The sequence below is a fragment of the Microcaecilia unicolor genome, chromosome 11 (genome assembly GCF_901765095.1).
Source record: "Microcaecilia unicolor chromosome 11, aMicUni1.1, whole genome shotgun sequence".
NCBI classification, from domain to species: Eukaryota; Metazoa; Chordata; class Amphibia; order Gymnophiona; family Siphonopidae; genus Microcaecilia; species Microcaecilia unicolor.
Window position 1 is genome coordinate 40,963,798 of NC_044041.1, and position 18,510 is coordinate 40,982,307.

Here is an 18,510-nt window from a genome sequence, read left to right on the forward strand (position 1 = left end):
ATGGCTGCACATACTATTAGATAAGAGTGACCCAATTTATGTGAAAAGTATTAAACTATATAAAGGAAAAAAATGCTCAGATTACATTCCTGCACGGCAATGCCGACAAAGCCCATTCAAAGTGAATGGGCTTTCTTGGCGTTACCGCACCGGGGGACCACTAGCACAGATTGATAAAAGAGGCCCTAAATCCGTTAGTGGACCAGGACCCCATGGTATCCATACAATAACTTCAATCACAAATAACAAACAGTTAACTTTCAGGTATCTGATGTTTTTCAGAGACTAACTTGAGTGGAGAAAGTGATTTAGACAGTTAAATGTTTATTAAAATATTATTTTTGTGATTGAAGTTCTTGTATGGATACCTTAAAGGGCATTATGGGCTCCTTATACAAAGCAGCGCACCCGATTAGTGTGCGCTGAATGCGAAGAAGCCCATGGGAATTGAATGGGCTTCTTTGCATTCAGCGTATGCTAATCAAAAGCACCGCTTCATAAAAGGAGCTCTATGTGAGCTAATAGTTTTCGGACATATATTTTTGATTTTTCATGTGTCTAACTGCTGTGTGGAGTTTTTTCTGACCTGTGATGTTGATTTTTTTCGGAAAAGCTCTTAAGAGTTATTGTAAACTACGAGGTCTTTTTCTCCACTATTTTACTCTCCCCTCCATCCCCCTGTCCCGTTAAACTGTGTACGAATTGCCAGCAGCAGCAGCCTGAAAATAGGCTGTCTTTGGCCAGTCTCTGGGTCTTCCCTCTGCCGCATCCCACCTCCTCTGATGCAGTTTCCTGTGAGTGAGATGCAATGGAGGGAAAACCCAGGGCCTGGCTGAAGGCAGCCTATTTTCAGACTGCTGCTGCCGGCAAGACACAGAATCGTAGGGAGGGGGCATCAACAATGCAAGGTGGCTAAGGGCACCACAATCCCTTGAGCCAGCCCTGGGTGATATTCTGTGGGAATTTCGTACTGTGCATGTGGTCCCCTTCTTCAGTATGTGATGTGTTTCTGCTAGATAAGAATGTTTGGTGTAGTTTCCACATGTTTGCTACTTACACAAGACTGTATTGTATTTGACTGCACATTATTTTGGTTTCTTTATACTCCCAAGATACTCTTTTATATAAAATATTTTCAATAGTGTCAAGTGTGCAGGATTGATTTAGATCTGGCTAGCACGTTCAACATAAATAGTGTAATTCTGGAAGGGAAATGAACTGTGCACATTACTGCTTGTTCCAGAGTCCTGGGATGATCAGTCCTGATAAGAAAATATAATTAAGAAAATTAATGTATTTGTTTTGAAGGTATTGGTGATTACATTAATCGCTGCAGCCAAGCCATTGGAAAGTTTGAATCCCTTGTTAACCAGGTTCAAAAGAATGCACAAGACATTGATTCTAAGCTTACGCTTATAGAGTCTGCAAACCTGTTCAAATTTCTGCATTCAAAACCAGAAGATGAGCTCCCCGGTATGTTTGATAACTTATTCTGTTAAGGTTGAGAATTGAATCTACAATGTTAGTGTTTACTGGTCTAATTATTATTGAAAAGAAAATACAATCAAATTTGTACTTCTATCCACCTCCCCTACTGACCAGCTGTTGAATGTACCAAATTATTTCTTAAAAGTATTTTATAAATTAAAAAATAATAATAATGAGGCCAATTTTCAAAACCTGTTTGAAAATTACCCTCTTCTGCCAAGCAAAAAGTCTACTTGGCTTTCCCAACACTTAAACTTGTAACTGGAATGAGGGGAGGCATTTTCAGGGGCAGAGTGGGTAAGGAAGCCAAGAACATAAACTGGATTTTCAAATCTTCTGCAGTTTTTGCCCACAGCAATAGCAAGTATACCTACTAGTAGTTTTCAGGGGGTAACTACTTGTGTAGTTCCCCTTTGAAATTTAGCTACAAGAAATGTGGTGTAAAGTACCTGCAGACTCTGCAGCTGTGCAGGCTGTCTGGAAATTTACTGGCAGGTGTTTTGCTCGCAATCACAAATGTGCAGTTCAGTCACTATTTCCACTTGCAGCAATTCGAACATGCCTTTTGTCCTTAGTTATTACTTGTCTCGACTACTGCAATTCTCTTTATTCGGGAATTCCGCTCCACTCGTTGAAAAGACTTCAGTTGGTGCAATCCAATGCAGTCCGTCTTTTTCACTGTGCTAAACCATTTGATCTTATCACTCCTTTACTCCTTCAAGAGAATCGGTTGCCAATTTCTGTTCAAATCCAGTTTAAGGTCTTAGTTCTGGTATTTAAATCACGTCTTCCTATGGCCCCAGATTATCTCTCTCATCTTCTGATACCATACATCCCGTCCCGTACACTACGTTCTTCTGAAGCAGGACTACTTGCACTACCCCCTTCCCCTGTCATTCATCTAGAATCCACTAGGGCTTCTGCCATCAGTTACATTGGACCAAAGCTTTGGAATGCACTACCTTTAGAATCTTCCTACTGTGTATTCAAAACTCATCTTTTTACTCTCGCTTACCCAACTTCTCTCTGAACCTTGCACTTTACACTACCCCTCACTGTACCCTAAAACCCCTCTGTGTAGCATTGATTGTTATACACCGCTTTGAAGCCATTCCCCCGTGGTATACAAAGCTTCTGTTAATAAATAAATACTGTGATGTGCAATTTATGTAAGAATATCTGTAATGTAGTAGTCTTGATTAATAGGGTTTAGGAGGGGAAGTTATCAACGTGGACTACTATTATGTTAGGTTGTTTTACCACAAGTTGGGTTATTTTAGCACAGGGTCCCTTTATGCTATGAGACTCCATGCCAAAACTGACTTCACAGTAGCCCACGTTCATAACTTCCCTTCCCCTTAATTGTTAAATAATAAAGATATACCAAGGACATCCATCTTTGATCTTGAAAACTTGGGAAATCTGTATGTATTCCATATCATGTCACAGGGTGATGCAGTATCACTGGAACAATAAATTCTGTTTTTGTAGTGTCAAACTGAACTGAAAATATTACTTTTGTTTTAATTTTGTTTAAATTATCAATTTAGGTGTAAAATCATCCGCCCCCCCCCCCCCCCCTTGGTACGCCACTGTCTTTTTTACTCAACAAGTAGTTAATCTCTGGAACTTATTGTCAGAGAATGTGGTAACAGCAGTTAGCATATCTGGGTTTAAAAGTGGTTTGGACAAGTTCCTGGAGGAAAAGTCCATAGTCTGCTATTGAGATAGACGTGAGGAAGGCCACTGCTGCTCCTGGGATTGGTAGCACAGAATCTTGCTACTATTTGGTATTGTACCAGGTACTTATAACCTGTATTGGCCACTGTTGGAAGCAGGATACTGGGCTAGATTGACCATCAGTCTGACCCAGCATGGATATTCTTATGTTCTTATAATGCAGCATCTATCCAGATGGAGTGGTCTGCAACAATACATTTGATGGAAAATTCTATAACCTAGACTCCCGTATTTATATGCATGTTGAGAATATAAGTATTTAGAATAGTAGCACTTGCTCGCATATACGTGTACATACCTTACGGGCACATATTTCCAAGTGGGGGTACACATGGGTAGATCAAAGGCGGGACTCCCTCTTGCACATGTAACTTACAGAATACAGTATGTTATACATGTCCGTGATGCATTTAGGCCAGTGGCTCTGAAACCTGGTCCTGGAGGCACCCCAGCCAGTCAGGTTTTCAGGATATCCACAATGAATATTCATGAGAGAGATTTGCATGCAGTAGAGGCAGTGCATGCAAATTTTTTTCATAAATATTCATTGTGGATATCCTGAAAACCTGACTGGCTGGGGTGCCTCATTTATCACTCTCACTATTTTTTATGAGCATATACAGTGGGGGAAATAAGTATTTGATCCCTTGCTGATTTTGTAAGTTTGCCCACTGACAAAGACATGAGCAGCCCATAATTGAAGGGTAGGTTATTGGTAACAGTGAGAGATAGCACATCACAAATTAAATCCAGAAAATCACATTGTGGAAAGTATATGAATTTATTTGCATTCTGCAGAGGGAAATAAGTATTTGATCCCCCACCAACCAGTAAGAGATCTGGCCCCTACAGACCAGGTAGATGCTCCAAATCAACTCGTTACCTGCATGACAGACAGCTGTCGGCAATGGTCACCTGTATGAAAGACACCTGTCCACAGACTCAGTGAATCAGTCAGACTCTAACCTCTACAAAATGGCCAAGAGCAAGGAGCTGTCTAAGGATGTCAGGGACAAGATCATACACCTGCACAAGGCTGGAATGGGCTACAAAACCATCAGTAAGACGCTGGGCGAGAAGGAGACAACTGTTGGTGCCATAGTAAGAAAATGGAAGAAGTACAAAATGACTGTCAATCGACAAAGATCTGGGGCTCCACGCAAAATCTCACCTCGTGGGGTATCCTTGATCATGAGGAAGGTTAGAAATCAGCCTACAACTACAAGGGGGGAACTTGTCAATGATCTCAAGGCAGCTGGGACCACTGTCACCACGAAAACCATTGGTAACACATTACGACATAACGGATTGCAATCCTGCAGTGCCCGCAAGGTCCCCCTGCTCCGGAAGGCACATGTGACGGCCCGTCTGAAGTTTGCCAGTGAACACCTGGATGATGCCGAGAGTGATTGGGAGAAGGTGCTGTGGTCAGATGAGACAAAAATTGAGCTCTTTGGCATGAACTCAACTCGCCGTGTTTGGAGGAAGAGAAATGCTGCCTATGACCCAAAGAACACCGTCCCCACTGTCAAGCATGGAGGTGGAAATGTTATGTTTTGGGGGTGTTTCTCTGCTAAGGGCACAGGACTACTTCACCGCATCAATGGGAGAATGGATGGGGCCATGTACCGTACAATTCTGAGTGACAACCTCCTTCCCTCCGCCAGGGCCTTAAAAATGGGTCGTGGCTGGGTCTTCCAGCACGACAATGACCCAAAACATACAGCCAAGGCAACAAAGGAGTGGCTCAGGAAGAAGCACATTAGGGTCATGGAGTGGCCTAGCCAGTCACCAGACCTTAATCCCATTGAAAACTTATGGAGGGAGCTGAAGCTGCGAGTTGCCAAGCGACAGCCCAGAACTCTTAATGATTTAGAGATGATCTGCAAAGAGGAGTGGACCAAAATTCCTCCTGACATGTGTGCAAACCTCATCATCAACTACAGAAGACGTCTGACCGCTGTGCTTGCCAACAAGGGTTTTGCCACCAAGTATTAGGTCTTGTTTGCCAGAGGGATTAAATACTTATTTCCCTCTGCAGAATGCAAATAAATTCATATACTTTCCACAATGTGATTTTCCGGATTTAATTTGTGATGTGCTATCTCTCACTGTTACCAATAACCTACCCTTCAATTATGGGCTGCTCATGTCTTTGTCAGTGGGCAAACTTACAAAATCAGCAAGGGATCAAATACTTATTTCCCCCACTGTATATATATTTCATTATTTTATTATTATTTTTTTACTATTTCAGCATTTTCACTATCATGCCATGCAATTAAAAAAACAATTAGGTGTTTTTTTAGTCAAAAGGTCAGTCCTCCATTGGATTTTTGTGTCAGACATTTTTATTTTTATGTTGTATCATTTGCATATTTATGGTATATTATATTTTGTATTACATCATCATCAAAAATGTTTTTTTTAATATATATATTAACATATTCTTGTAATAATACAGTTTGTATTATGAAACTTACATTCAATTCCTGTAGCCCCAGTTCAAGGGCCACAATTTTATTTGCATTTGATTTCATTTTTGATGAGTATGTTTTAATTTACACCATATTCTCTTGTCTATGTATTTTATTATGGCATTTTAAATGTAACGTATGTATTTCATTTATTGCTTCTTGTTATGTATAATATGATTTCCATTTTTATTATATTATTATTTAATGTGACATCTTTCCTTTTTTCTGATAATTTTTAAAATGTATTTTAGAATATATTTCCAATATATATTTTTTAATATAATTACCAATATGTTTTATTTGATAATACATACACATTTATTTCATAGTTTCTTTCATTTTGCTTGTACATATTATATATGTCTTAATATCTTGTAGACTCCTAAAAAAAATATATATATATCTTGTAGACTCCTGACGCAGGTGTGTTTTGCACCAAAACACGGCAGCTGTGTCGAGTCATTTGAATGTTCTTGGTTTTGGATAGAGCCAACCTGCCCTACCCCCTTCTCCTTTATCGTTATAGAATATGGCCCAGTCCTTGTAAATCTACACACTGGGATTTACGCCACATTTTCGTTGGTGTAAATGGATGCGCATAGTTTTAGGCACTGAAATATCAACTAAGCTTATTTTATGATTGGCGTGTAAATCTAGGTGCTGATTATAGAATACGCTTAGTCAGCACTGATTTCAGCGCCAATATTTTAGGCGCCATATATAGAATCTCCCTCTTAGCGGCTAGCCAGGTCACCAGCTATGTCATGTGAAGTAGCTGGTTAGTGGCAATATTCATCAGTTGTCCAGCAAATATTTACAGCCAGATAAATAGCAGGTTTATCTTTGGCCGCTATAACTTAGCTGGTCAGCCGATAAACATCGGCAACTGGCTATGTTCATAGCAGCCATATAAACCGTGGAGATTTAATGCTGTTAGTTGGATACGGCCCGACATTGAATTTCTGGGCTTCCGAATATTGGCCCCAAAGTGTTGAGAGCACTTGGGCATGATCAGCATCAATTCCCCTACCAGTGAGTAGTATCTAAAACTGTTCTGAAGTGAAGCAAAACTTCCAATACTCACATGTGTGGTCCTCTTGGAAAAAAAAAAGAATAGAACTCTAGATGCCAAAAGGAAAAACATTTACCAGAGTTCAAATGCTGAATATGATCAGAGCTCATCAGTTGCAGATGTTGCATTACCAGCAATAGCTTGAAGATCTTTATTGCTGTGCTTTAATTTCCCAAGACCAGTTTGTAAATCTACATCTAAACCTTCAATAATTTACTTATCTTATTTGTTCTACCTATGATTCATATGATACTGCAGCCAGAACTGCATCAGCATGTTGAACAGGCTTGGTGAAGAGCCCCAGGAATCAGAGAGAATCTTCATGACATATTCACAGATACCCCCTGTCTAGGAGGCAGCCTATTTGGTGAGAAAGTCCAAAACACAGTTTCTTGAGTAAAGGATCAATTCTTTATAATCAGAGAGCTTTCTTCTAGACCAAATGTCAACACCCCTCAGTCTAGGAAATCTCAGCAATGTCAATTCAAAAAGCCATACCATTACCAATATTTTCAGCAATTTTATCCAAGAAGAAGATAGCAACCTTACATGAGACCACAGGTACAACACCAATATCTCCAGACATATGTTCAAAATCATTGTCCAAGAGAGTGTAATCTGCAAGTTCTACTTGAAGCACTGGCTACTATATCTTCTCCTGCTTTTTGACTCCATCCCAGTGGGTGGAAGGCTCCACTGTTTCTTTAGCAATGCCAAGCAATCACTGTGGATCACTGGGTTATGGAAATGATGCATTATGGTTGCAGACTGAATATTTTCTTCACCCTGCCAAACTGAGGTCCCATCGTAGACCCAATTCCTTCATCATCTCATATCAAGATCCTACATAGGCGCCCGGTATAAGAGGCTTGGACAGGCTAAGCCTCCCCTGCTGTGCTCTGAGGGGTTTAAATTGTTGATTTACCTCCATCCTCACAGCAGGAGCTGCAGTGAAAGCCCTCTAGCCTTGTCCAGTTGTAGAAATTGGTTTATGGTTTGTTTACCTTACTGCTGGGAGAGCGGGGGAGGGGGGGTTGGCTGGAGGTATCCTGGGTTGCCAGGGAGATATTTAACGAGGATGACTTCCTGACCTGCACTGAGGACAGATAGCAGCAGAATCATACTGGGCCAGCATGATCAGAAAAACTCACCAGACAACAAAGGTAGAAAAGATCATTTTATTTTCATTATAGTGTTTGGAATATGTCCACTTTGAGAATCAGGTGCTCAACATTAAAAGTTTATATTTATTTACTTATTTATGGCATTTTATCCCACATTAAACATGAATTAGGGTGTTTTGTGGCTCTACATGAGAATTGTGATGATATGATCCCTTGTTTCATATTGTTGACGGTCTGCATTTTCCGTTTGGGTGATATATTGGTGTATTAAGTTCTGCCCTGTGTAATATTTATGGTACAGTAAGGTTCTGAGTGTGTTTTTGCACGAAGTTGTGCATAGTGTTTTGCAGTTGAGCGATTGTGCTTAGAATATGCTTTGAGCAACCACTTTATTCTTTGACATATGATACATATCTAATATCTAAATTTAATAAAAGGTATTAATTGTGTTTATTTTATTTTTAATTTATTTATTTTTTCTGTGTGTTATCAGACAATTATGTATATAAGCTCCACCCCTGGCTCCACCCCTAACCCCACCCCCTTTAGCCTCCCCAAACAGTTGGGCCACCGACCGCCTATGAGATCCTAGAGGAAAAGATCAATTCACTTCTATGAGCAAATGCCATAGAAGAACAGATACCAGATGAATAGGATGGAGGATTTTACTCAAGGTTCTTCCTCTTTCCCAGAAGGTTGGGAGGACCAAAGCCTATTCTGGATTTCTGAGAACTCAACCTATACTTAGAGAAGGAAAAGCTCAAAATAGTTTCCCTTTCCGGGATTTTATCCACCACCCAGTTTCATATCTGGGGCAACAAAAATCACCATAACCATTCTGGCCTCTGCATGGGACCACCTTAGTGTGTGACTGCATCCCCCTGCTTGTCTGTGGAGAAAGTGAAATTGCTTACCTGAAACAGAGGTTCTCTGTAGATAGCAGGGGTTTATAAAGCCACATTCATTCACCTTCCATCCCCTAAAAATAAAAAAAGAAGATGAAGAAAAAAACAAAGAGGCAAGATCTCAGCTTTGATGTAGACTGAGGAGAGAGGGCACCAAGGTAGTGTGGAAAGTTCCGCTCATTCTCAGAGAGATCTAAAATTAGAATACTCAGAACTGAGGAGATCTCCACACACAAGCACTGTTGAATGACATCATCTTTGAGAGTGGCTGAATACCCTTGATGTCCATGAAGAACCCACATTAAAGATAAGCAAATGCTGGTTAGATGCAGTTGAGCAATTTTATTTACATAGTGAAGTTGCCTTGTCTGTCAGCAAAGGATAAATGATCTAATACTTGATACATTTATTTTTTTTATAGGTGTGAAGGAATTCTTTGAGCACATTGAAGCTCAAAGAAGCAAAGATGTAGAACATCTGGCTAGAAAGTATAGCGCAATTGGACCATTGTTAACTAAAATGGAAAGCCTGGTAATGCATACAAACACCGGCAGGCATCCAAAAATGATGTCATACTATTTATTTTGGGAACGTAAACTATATAATTCCTTGACAAAAATGATCCAGAGGTAAGTGGAACTGGGGAGATTGAAAAATATCATGTAACTTTTGGTCCTGTACTATAATGTGTTACAGAGCTGATTGTGATTTTGGATGTAGCTGAAACCTTCTGAGTACTAGTTCAAGACAAGTTGCATTCAGGTACAGTGGTTATTTTCCTGTCTCTGGAGGGCTTATAATCTCAAATTTGTACATGAGGCAATGGAGGGTTAGGTGACTTATTCAAGAGTGCAGAGGGAGAATCAGTCAGTTTTGAACCCTCACTTCCCCGGTTCTTATCCCACTGCTTTAACTATTAGGCTACTGCTCCACTCACTCCATGTGTCACATGGGGCTTGATTTTGTCAAATTTAGCAGTGTGTGAAAAATTAGACAAGGATATTGAGGGATGAGCAGTATGTCTAAAAGAATTTTAATGCAATTCAAACATGGTGTTGTCGGCCCTAGTTTGAGATTCAAACCAGCAAAAAAAAATATGTAACTGGCATTTACCTAGATATTGAACCTGTCTCCTGTTCTTTGTTGCAGAATATGATGTTGGTCTCATTTCATTCTCTCATTATTCTTTTTTGAATATAAATCCCCTCATGATGATTTCAAGTACATGTAGAAGGGGGGGGGGGGGGCAAGCAGAGAATGCTCTACTGGTAGTGTCATACCAAAAGAAGAATGTAAAGTTTAATTTTAAAATAAACGTGGAGGGGCAAAATCGAAAGGGACGCCCAAGTTCTCCTGGGGACGTCCTCGCAGGACGGCTCCAGCAAGGGGTGGGGAAACCCGTATTATCGAAACAAGATGGGCATCCATCTTTTGTTTTGATAATACAGCCGGGGACGCCCAAATCAGCAAATTTAGGTCAATCTTACAGATGGTCGTCCCCAGGACTTGGTCGTTTCTGATTTTCGGCGATAATGGAAAGTGAGGACACCCAGCTCAGAAACGACTAAATCCAAGCAATTTGGTCATGGGAGGAGCCAGCATTCATAGTGCACTGGTCCCCCTGACATGCCAGGACACCAAGCAGGCACCCTAGGGGGCACTGCAGTGGACTTCACAAATTGCTCCCAGGTACATAGCTCCTTTACCTTCAGCCAGATGCACTAACTGAACGGAAAAAGCCCTTCCCTAACCGATCCCTTAGTGATTCGGAAAAGAACGGGCATGCATGAAGGAAATCGCATGCAAATGAGCTGCTCGCTGTTAGCTCATTTGCACGCGATTTCCTTCCTAAGGAGGGGAAACCAGTGCAGAGCAGCCAAGCGTTACGCGTGGCTGCTCTGCGCATGCCAAAGATGGCTCCATACATGCAGACAAGCTGCATGTATAATAGTCGTCTACAACCTTAAATAAATTGCCGTCTACAACAGAAGCCCAGGTGAAGGCATCCAAGTGCTCGTCAGGGATGCCTTTTTTTTTTAGAGTGTGGGTGAAGGAAATCCTTCGCTATGCCTCCGTCCCTGTGACGGGCAGTTGAGGACGTCCAGAATGTGGATGTTTCTGTGAGAAGGACGTCCATGCCTTGCCTCTGACAACCCCTTTATTTATTTATTTGGATTTTGGATCATAAGTAGCAGCAGTGGGATTTGAACTGGCCACCTCTGGATTGCAAGACCAGTACTCTAACCACTAGGCCACTCCTCCACTCCACTCCCTTGAAATTTGACCATCCCTGTGGGGTGGGGGGGCAGTTCAGGATGTCCAAAATGTTTGAAAGAGGATGTCCACGCCTTCGCTATGCCTCCGCTGACACACCCACACAGCATACTGCTGTGATGGACCTGAGTATGACATTTCAGGCTGGCAAAAAAAAGTTTTTAAAGTTGTTTTTTTCAGGGTGGGAGGGGGTTAGTCACCACTGGGGGAGTCAGGGGAGGTCATCCCTGATTCCCTCCGGTGGTCATCTGGTCAGTTCGGGCACCTTTTTGAGGCTTGGTCATAAGAAAAAATGGACCAAGTAAAGTCACCCAAGTGCTCGTCATGGACGCCCTTCTTTTTTTCCATTATCGCTCGAGGATGCCCATCTGTTAGGCACGCCTCAGTCCTGCCTCGCTAAGCCTCCGACACGCCCCCGGGAACTTTGGTCATCCCCGCAACGGGAAGCAGTTGGGGACACCCAAAATCAGCTTTTGATTATGCCAATTTGGGCGACCTTGAGAGAAGGACGCCCATCTCCCGATTTGTGTCGAAAGATGGGTGCCCTTTTCTTTCCAAAATAAGCCTGTTAGTGACGCAGTACAGAGATTATATTGTAGTTTGGCAGTTTGCTGAGGCTAGAGAACATTGCTTGCAGCCAGTGGAACATTGGGAACACAGTTTAAAAAGCCAGGGTTGACTGGCAGTTCTGTACATAAAATGCATTATTCTGGGGAGAAACACTGGGAGGGGCATTTTTGAAAGGGACGTCCAAGTTGCGATTTGGACGTCCTTGCAAAACGGTGAAATCCAGGGGCGGGGAACCCTGTATTTTCAAAACAAGATGGACATCCATCTTTCGTTTCGAAAATACCGTCAGAGACGTCCAAATCCATAAATTTGGATGTCCCTAGATTTGGTCGTCCCTAGACATGGATGTTTCTGACTTTCGGTGATTTTCAAAACCAAAGACGTCCATGTCAAAAACGTCCAAATGCAAGTCATTTGGTCGTGGGAGGAGCCAGCATTTGTAGTGCACTTGTCCCCCTGACATGCCAGGTCACCAACCGGGTACCCTAGGGGGCACTGCAGTAGACTTCATAAATTGCTCCTAGGAACAATGCTCCCTTACCTTGTGTGCTGAGCCACCCAAAACCCACCACCCCCAACTGTATACCACTACCATAGCCCTTACGGGTGAAGGGGGCATCTATATATGGGTACAGGGGGTTTGTGGTGGGTTTTGGAGAGCTTGCTGTTCCTTCCACAAATGTAACAGGTAGGAGGGGGGGTATGGGCCTGGGTCCACCTGTCTGAAGTGCACTGCAGTACCCACTAAAACTGCTTCAGGGACCTGCATGCGCTGTCATGGACCTGAGTATGACATCTGAGGCTGGCACGACATATTTTGAAAGATGTTTTTTGAGGGTGGGAGGGGGTTAGTGACCACTGGGGGAGTAACGGGAGGTCATCCCCGATTCTGTCCGGTGGTCATCTGGTCATTTCGGGCACCTTTTTGTGCCTTAGTCGTAAGAAAAACAGGTCCGGGTGAAAGCGTCCAAGTGTTCATCAGGGACATCCTTGTTTTTTTCAATTATGGGTCAAGGACTTCCAAGTGTTAGGCATGCCCAAGTCCCGCCTTCGCTACGCCTCCGACACGCTCCCTTGAACTTTGGCCATCCTTGCGACGGAGTGCAGTTGGAGACGTCCTAAATCGGGTTTCGATTATACCAATTTGGATGTCCCTGGGAGAAGGACGTCCATCTTCCGATTTATGTCGAAAGATGGACGTCCTTCTCTGTCGAAAATGAGCCCATGGGTGACAGTTTCATGAAGGTGAATGGAATATGCAATGAGGAAAGGAAGGTTCATAGTGTTACCTATTTATAGGATGATGCCCAGTCTAACAGTGATGAAAACTATAACCATGAAACTTTGGTGAACCTTGCTTTACAAGGTTCAAGGGAGGATTTGTTAATAATAATAAACATGCTACATAAATATAATGAGAAACCGTTGAACAGTATAAAGTTCCTATGGTCAGTGAAGTGCAAGTATTAAGGCAAAAGACCTATGAGTCACAAACCTGTGAAAACAATGAGGGAGTCATAGAATCAACCTTAAGCAGCCTGGTGTGAAGCAGAGACAGGAGGCTGTGTAAGGGGGGGGGGGGGGGGGGCAGAAGGAATGTTGCTTGCAGACATTTGTAGATAAGGAATGTAAGAACAAGCTTCAAAGAAAGGGGTTGCTGATGTGCACACATTGGGTGCAGTATGAATGTAAGTGTATTTAAACTGAGGAGAAGATAGGTATCTTAAGCAAAGCAAAGCAAAGCTGAGCAAGCATATATCTCTGTATTTCTGCTGAGCAAATATATATCTCTGTATTATTGCTAAAAATATATTGTGTAAGCAGACTTTGCTTCCAGTGTGGTGTTCCCACGCTGCCTCTGTCCGACGGAGGACAGTTGAAAAAAATAAAATTTTTTGATTATTCTTCTTTATAATAGGTGTCAGTTTCTTTGTTTACACACATATAAGGTGTAAATCAACAAGGTGAATGAAATATGCAATGAGGAAAGGAAGGTTCATAATGGTAGAAAAAAGGTAGGAGAGGAGAAGACAGACGAGGGGCACTGTAACAGAAAGGAAAGTAACGAGATATGCATCTGAATAAATTAATTGGGGTAAATTTATGCATTGGAGCAGAAGTTTTGTGGGAAAGAGTTGAAGATTTTAAGTAAATTTATTTTTATCTTTTATAGAAACTTCCAGGCTTTCAATTCTGCAGTTGTTGGAAATGTTCCATTGTTTCAAACGGAAACTATTTTATCTGCTCCAGAAATAATTCTTCATCCTAATGCAAATGAAATCTACAAAATGTGTGTGCAGTGTATTAGAGGTTGTATGGAAAGCACAAAGGTATTGACTCTATAAAACCAGTTTGCGCACATAAAAATATGACCACTAGGCTAACCTTGCTGTTTATATACATTTATAATTTATCCTCAGTGAATAATGGAAAATTTGCATAAGATACATTGCATAATAATGCATTTAGTACATATTCTATTTATTGGAAAGTCTTGCTGTACACTACCTTGGGTGAATTTCTTCAAAGGCAGTAATACTGCTCCATCTTGTTCTCCTGGTCTGCAGAAGTATATTTACATTTGTGCCAAAGTTTAATATTTTTAAGAACTATTTACATATACTCTAGCTGTGAGACTTATAAATTTGATATTGAAAGACTTGTTGAGTGGGTAAGATAACCAGCAAATTTTAGCATGCACTCCTAAAATTGGCCATCTAGCCCTGAAAAACATTGCTAACCACCTAACTTACTCTCCAATCCTAGGCCCATGTAAAATTTAGTTGTCTAGTGAAATTTAAACATCAAAAAGGGCAATTTTAGCAAGGCTTTTATCCCCTAGATTCTATATATGGCACCCAAAATTGGTTGCCAATCCAAGATGTGCATCCAATTAAATTGGCAAAGTAGCCAATTAGAGCCAATAATTGGGCGCTAATTGGCACTAATCGGCACCAGTTTGGAATTGGATGCACATTTTGCTATCCGCTATTCTTTAACAGTATGCGCCCAAATCCTATTGCGTGCAACCCAAAAGGAGGCATGGCCATGCGAGGTGCATAGGCGGATCGGGGCATTCCTAAAATTTGTGTGCACTGTTTTAGAATACCAGCACCGATTTTTGAGCGCCGTTTACTGAATCTAGCTCTATATGCATAATACTCTGTTTTATATGCAAATTTCATCACCACGTACGCATTCAAAAGTATATGCTAGGCATACTTCTATTTGTGTATAATGTAGGCATTCCCAGAGGCAGAGTTGGGTGGAGTTTGGGGTTTTTATATAAATGCGAAAGTTATGGGGGTAATTTTGTAATCCTATTTGTGCATAAAATAGCACCGTAGATGCAGAAATAGGTGCTTTTAAAATTGCTCAGGGGAACACATGCTTAAAAGTACACATTACTAATGTATAGTGCACATTTTTACATGATATACAGTAGGTGTAGGTGTAGATGTTATAAAAGTTGTGGACCATGTACATCAGCCTCAGAGCAGTCGTAAGTATCTGCATCTACTTTCCTGTAGGGTAATTTTATAAAGGCACATGCCACCAGATTCTATAAAGGTTGCCCAAAATTGGGCAGGGATCCCAAATCAACACCCAAAATAATTAGTGAATGGGCCCCAATGATTTAACTATTGGGGCTAACAAGCACTTAATTGGCATTAATTATGATTTGGTTACACGTTATTCTGTAACGGGCACCTAAGTTTGATCACATGCAACTCAAAAGGGGGCATGGCCAAGAGAGGGGCATGGGCGGGTGAGGGGGTGTCCACAAAAGATGTGCTCAGTGTTACAGAATAGCGAGGACCCGCAACTCAGTTTGCACACCAGGATTTACACCAGGTTTCAGTTGGCTTCAGTCTTTGTGCCCAAAGTTGAACACCGAATTCAGTATTTAATGCTATTCTATGAAGAGTGCTCATCCTGAAGCACCCTTTATAGAATAGTGCTGAGCACCGAATTTAATTGTCATGAAATATTATTGGCACCATTTATAGAATCTAGCCCATAGTGCATATGTTGCTTTTATAAAATAGGTGCAACATACATGCCTATAGGCTTTAACACCTTTTTCAGTAGTAGCTTAAGGTGAATTACATTCAGGTACACTGGATATTTCTCTGTCCCAGGAGGGCTCACAATCTAAGTTTGTACCTGAGGCAATGGAGGGTTAAGTGACTTGCCCAAGATCACAAGGAGCAGCAGTGGGATTTGAACCGGCCACCTCTGGATTGCAAGGCCAGTGCTCTAGCCACTAGGCCATTCCTCCACTCCTATATACACCCTATTATAAAATTACCTTCTGTCACAGGTTATATGAGCTTTTTAGACCAACCGAGTTCCTTTGGCTGGCACTGCAAGGCTGAAGGAAAGCAACGTTTTTCTGAGGACAAACAGGCCCATTTGTGGTCTCACATGTGAGTGATGTCATCTGATGGAGCCCGGTGCTGATGCTGACAAGCATACAGATGTTTCAAGAAAATTCTGGTAGCGTTCCACCACGCATGCATGGGTACCTTCCCACCCAACACACAAGTGTGGGTCCCTCAGTCTTCGTTTTTCTGCCAAGCAGGGAGGATGCTTCTTCATGGTCTCCTCGCAGCACTTTGTTCTCTACTTCTGCAGTGCCTTCTTGTGTGAGTATTTCCCCCTCATTTTATCATTTTTGTCTTTAATTTCACTTTTTGTCTTCCCTCTTAGTTCTTAGTATTTCTGGCCCTTCAAGTTTTCTTTCTTTTTAGCAGCTCAATAGGCCCTCTTAGACCTGTGCACTGACCTCGATTTTGGCTCTGCCGTTTTTGCAGTCCACAATTGAAGAATTTAATTTGCCTGTGATTCTTTTGTCAGTGTTCAAGAAGACCCCTGTGCTTTCAAGAGGTGCACCTTGGGCCTAACCATGAACCTAAGTCTTCTCTCAGCTTGAAAATGCAGTGGAGGACACAGAGGACATGGCAGGTCCAGCAGGAGAGACTTTTTGGCTCCTCGAAGGCTGATCCATCGATATCGGCAGCAGAAGCATCGATCTCCATGGCTGCCCAGACATCAGCTACCATTGGGAGAGCACTGGCATTGAAGGGGGTCTCCACCTCCCTTGTGATGGGTCACTGATAGTCAGCCCTGACACCGGTCAGCATCTGACCTGCCACCAAGGATATGTATGGGTTTGATGTCGTCCTCATCAGCACCGAAGGACTACAGTGCTGGTACAGTTAGATTTCTTACATCTTCTTCAGTAAAGACCGAGGCAAAGAATTCATTCAGCCTCTCTACTATTCTATCCTCCCTGAACTCCCCCTTTACTCTTTGATGATCTAATAGTCCCACGGATTCCCTCACAGGCTTTCTGCTTCTGATATACCTGGAAAAGTTATTTCTATGTTTTTGCCTCTGAGGCGAGTTTCTCTTCATATTCTCTTTTGGCCTACTTTATCAATGTTTTACATCTAACTTGCCAGTGCTTATGCTGCTTCTTGTTTTCTTCATTCAGATCTTTTTTCCATATTCTGAAAGATGTTCTTTTGGCTCTAATAGCCTCTTTCACTTCTCCTTTTAATCATTTTTTTATTTTTTTTTGTTACATTTGTACCCCGCGCTTTCCCACTCATGGCAGGCTCAATGCGGCTTACATGGGGCAATGGGGGGTTAAGTGACTTGCCCAGAGTCACAAGGAGCTGCCTGTGCCTGAAGTGGGAATCGAACTCAGTTCCTCAGGACCAAAGTCCACCACCCTAACCACTAGGCCACTCCTCCACTCATGCTGGCTGTTGTTTGCTCTTCTTTCCATCTTTATTAATATGTGGAATACATCTGGTCTGGGTTTCTAAAATGGTCTTTTAAAACAATGTTCATGTCTGATTTAAAGTCCTAACCCTTGCCTGATTTAAAGTCCTAACCTTTGCCTTTTAGCGTTTTTTTTGTAACCATTTTCCTCATTTTATCATAGTTACCTTTTGTCATGAAATGCCTAGTGACCCGCCTGGGGCTACCCCACGGCTACTTAGAGAGTCTATCCCCAGCACAGCTCAGGTCCGCTTGCACCTACCACTTGTGCTCTACACTAGCATCCTCCTCCCACCAACTGGGTCCCAACCGCCTCTGGGCGAGTCTCCCACTCTCAAATTATCCCAAGTGATTTCTTGATTGCTGAGGCCACACTCCCAGTGGTCCCACAGTTCCTAGAAAGCACTCACAGACCCTACACACAAACCACCAGGATTCTTAGTCAGTCCAGACAAGTAGAGGCAATAAACTAAGAATGTTTATTGTCATGAAAAACTAGAACAATGAACAGAAAAGGTGCAATCAGCAAAACAATAACAGGTAACTGAAATATGGATCAATTATAACACTATCTAAACATTTGTTTGCTATCTAAATAGTACCTGGGAAGAGCAGGACATATAGCTGCTCACAGGTTATCAAATATAGCTGTTCATAGGGCCTTAGCAAAGAGATCCTTCTTTCTTTTCTTCCTGGCTAAGTCTGGAGAAAAAGCCAGTACATTCTAGATGAATTTGAGCTCCTGGGCCAATCAGAACCCAGATCAACAAGTTTTAAAAATAGCTGGCCACATCATTGCAGGTTACCTCTTATCTGTTAACTAAAGAGGGAATAGTCATTTTTTTGTAACAGCTTTAGATATAAACATGCACCACCTGCTGGCCAAACTAGAGAAATACACTTCATGAAACATTCTTTTAATTCATAAGCTGGAAAATTCACCATTTCACCACACCTTTTAAAAACTTAAATGCTACTTCACTAGATTTCCATAGTGACTGCACTCCAGTTATTAAGTCAAATTTTGTTACTAATTGGGTTCTTCTGACCTGGATTGGCCACTGTTG

At 41.8% G+C, this 18,510-nt stretch overlaps 1 protein-coding gene across 1 annotated transcript in view; it reads left to right on the forward strand.

Moving 5' to 3' along the window:
• The window catches only part of DNAH10 (dynein axonemal heavy chain 10), a 327,414-nt gene that overhangs the window by 81,094 nt on the left and 227,810 nt on the right, over positions 1-18,510 (forward strand). Inside the window, exons 17-19 of the mRNA XM_030218355.1 lie at positions 1,309-1,473; positions 9,228-9,435; positions 13,824-13,980. Of these exons, the coding sequence (XP_030074215.1) occupies positions 1,309-1,473; positions 9,228-9,435; positions 13,824-13,980 (530 nt within the window). The remainder of the gene's footprint in view (positions 1-1,308; positions 1,474-9,227; positions 9,436-13,823; positions 13,981-18,510) is intronic.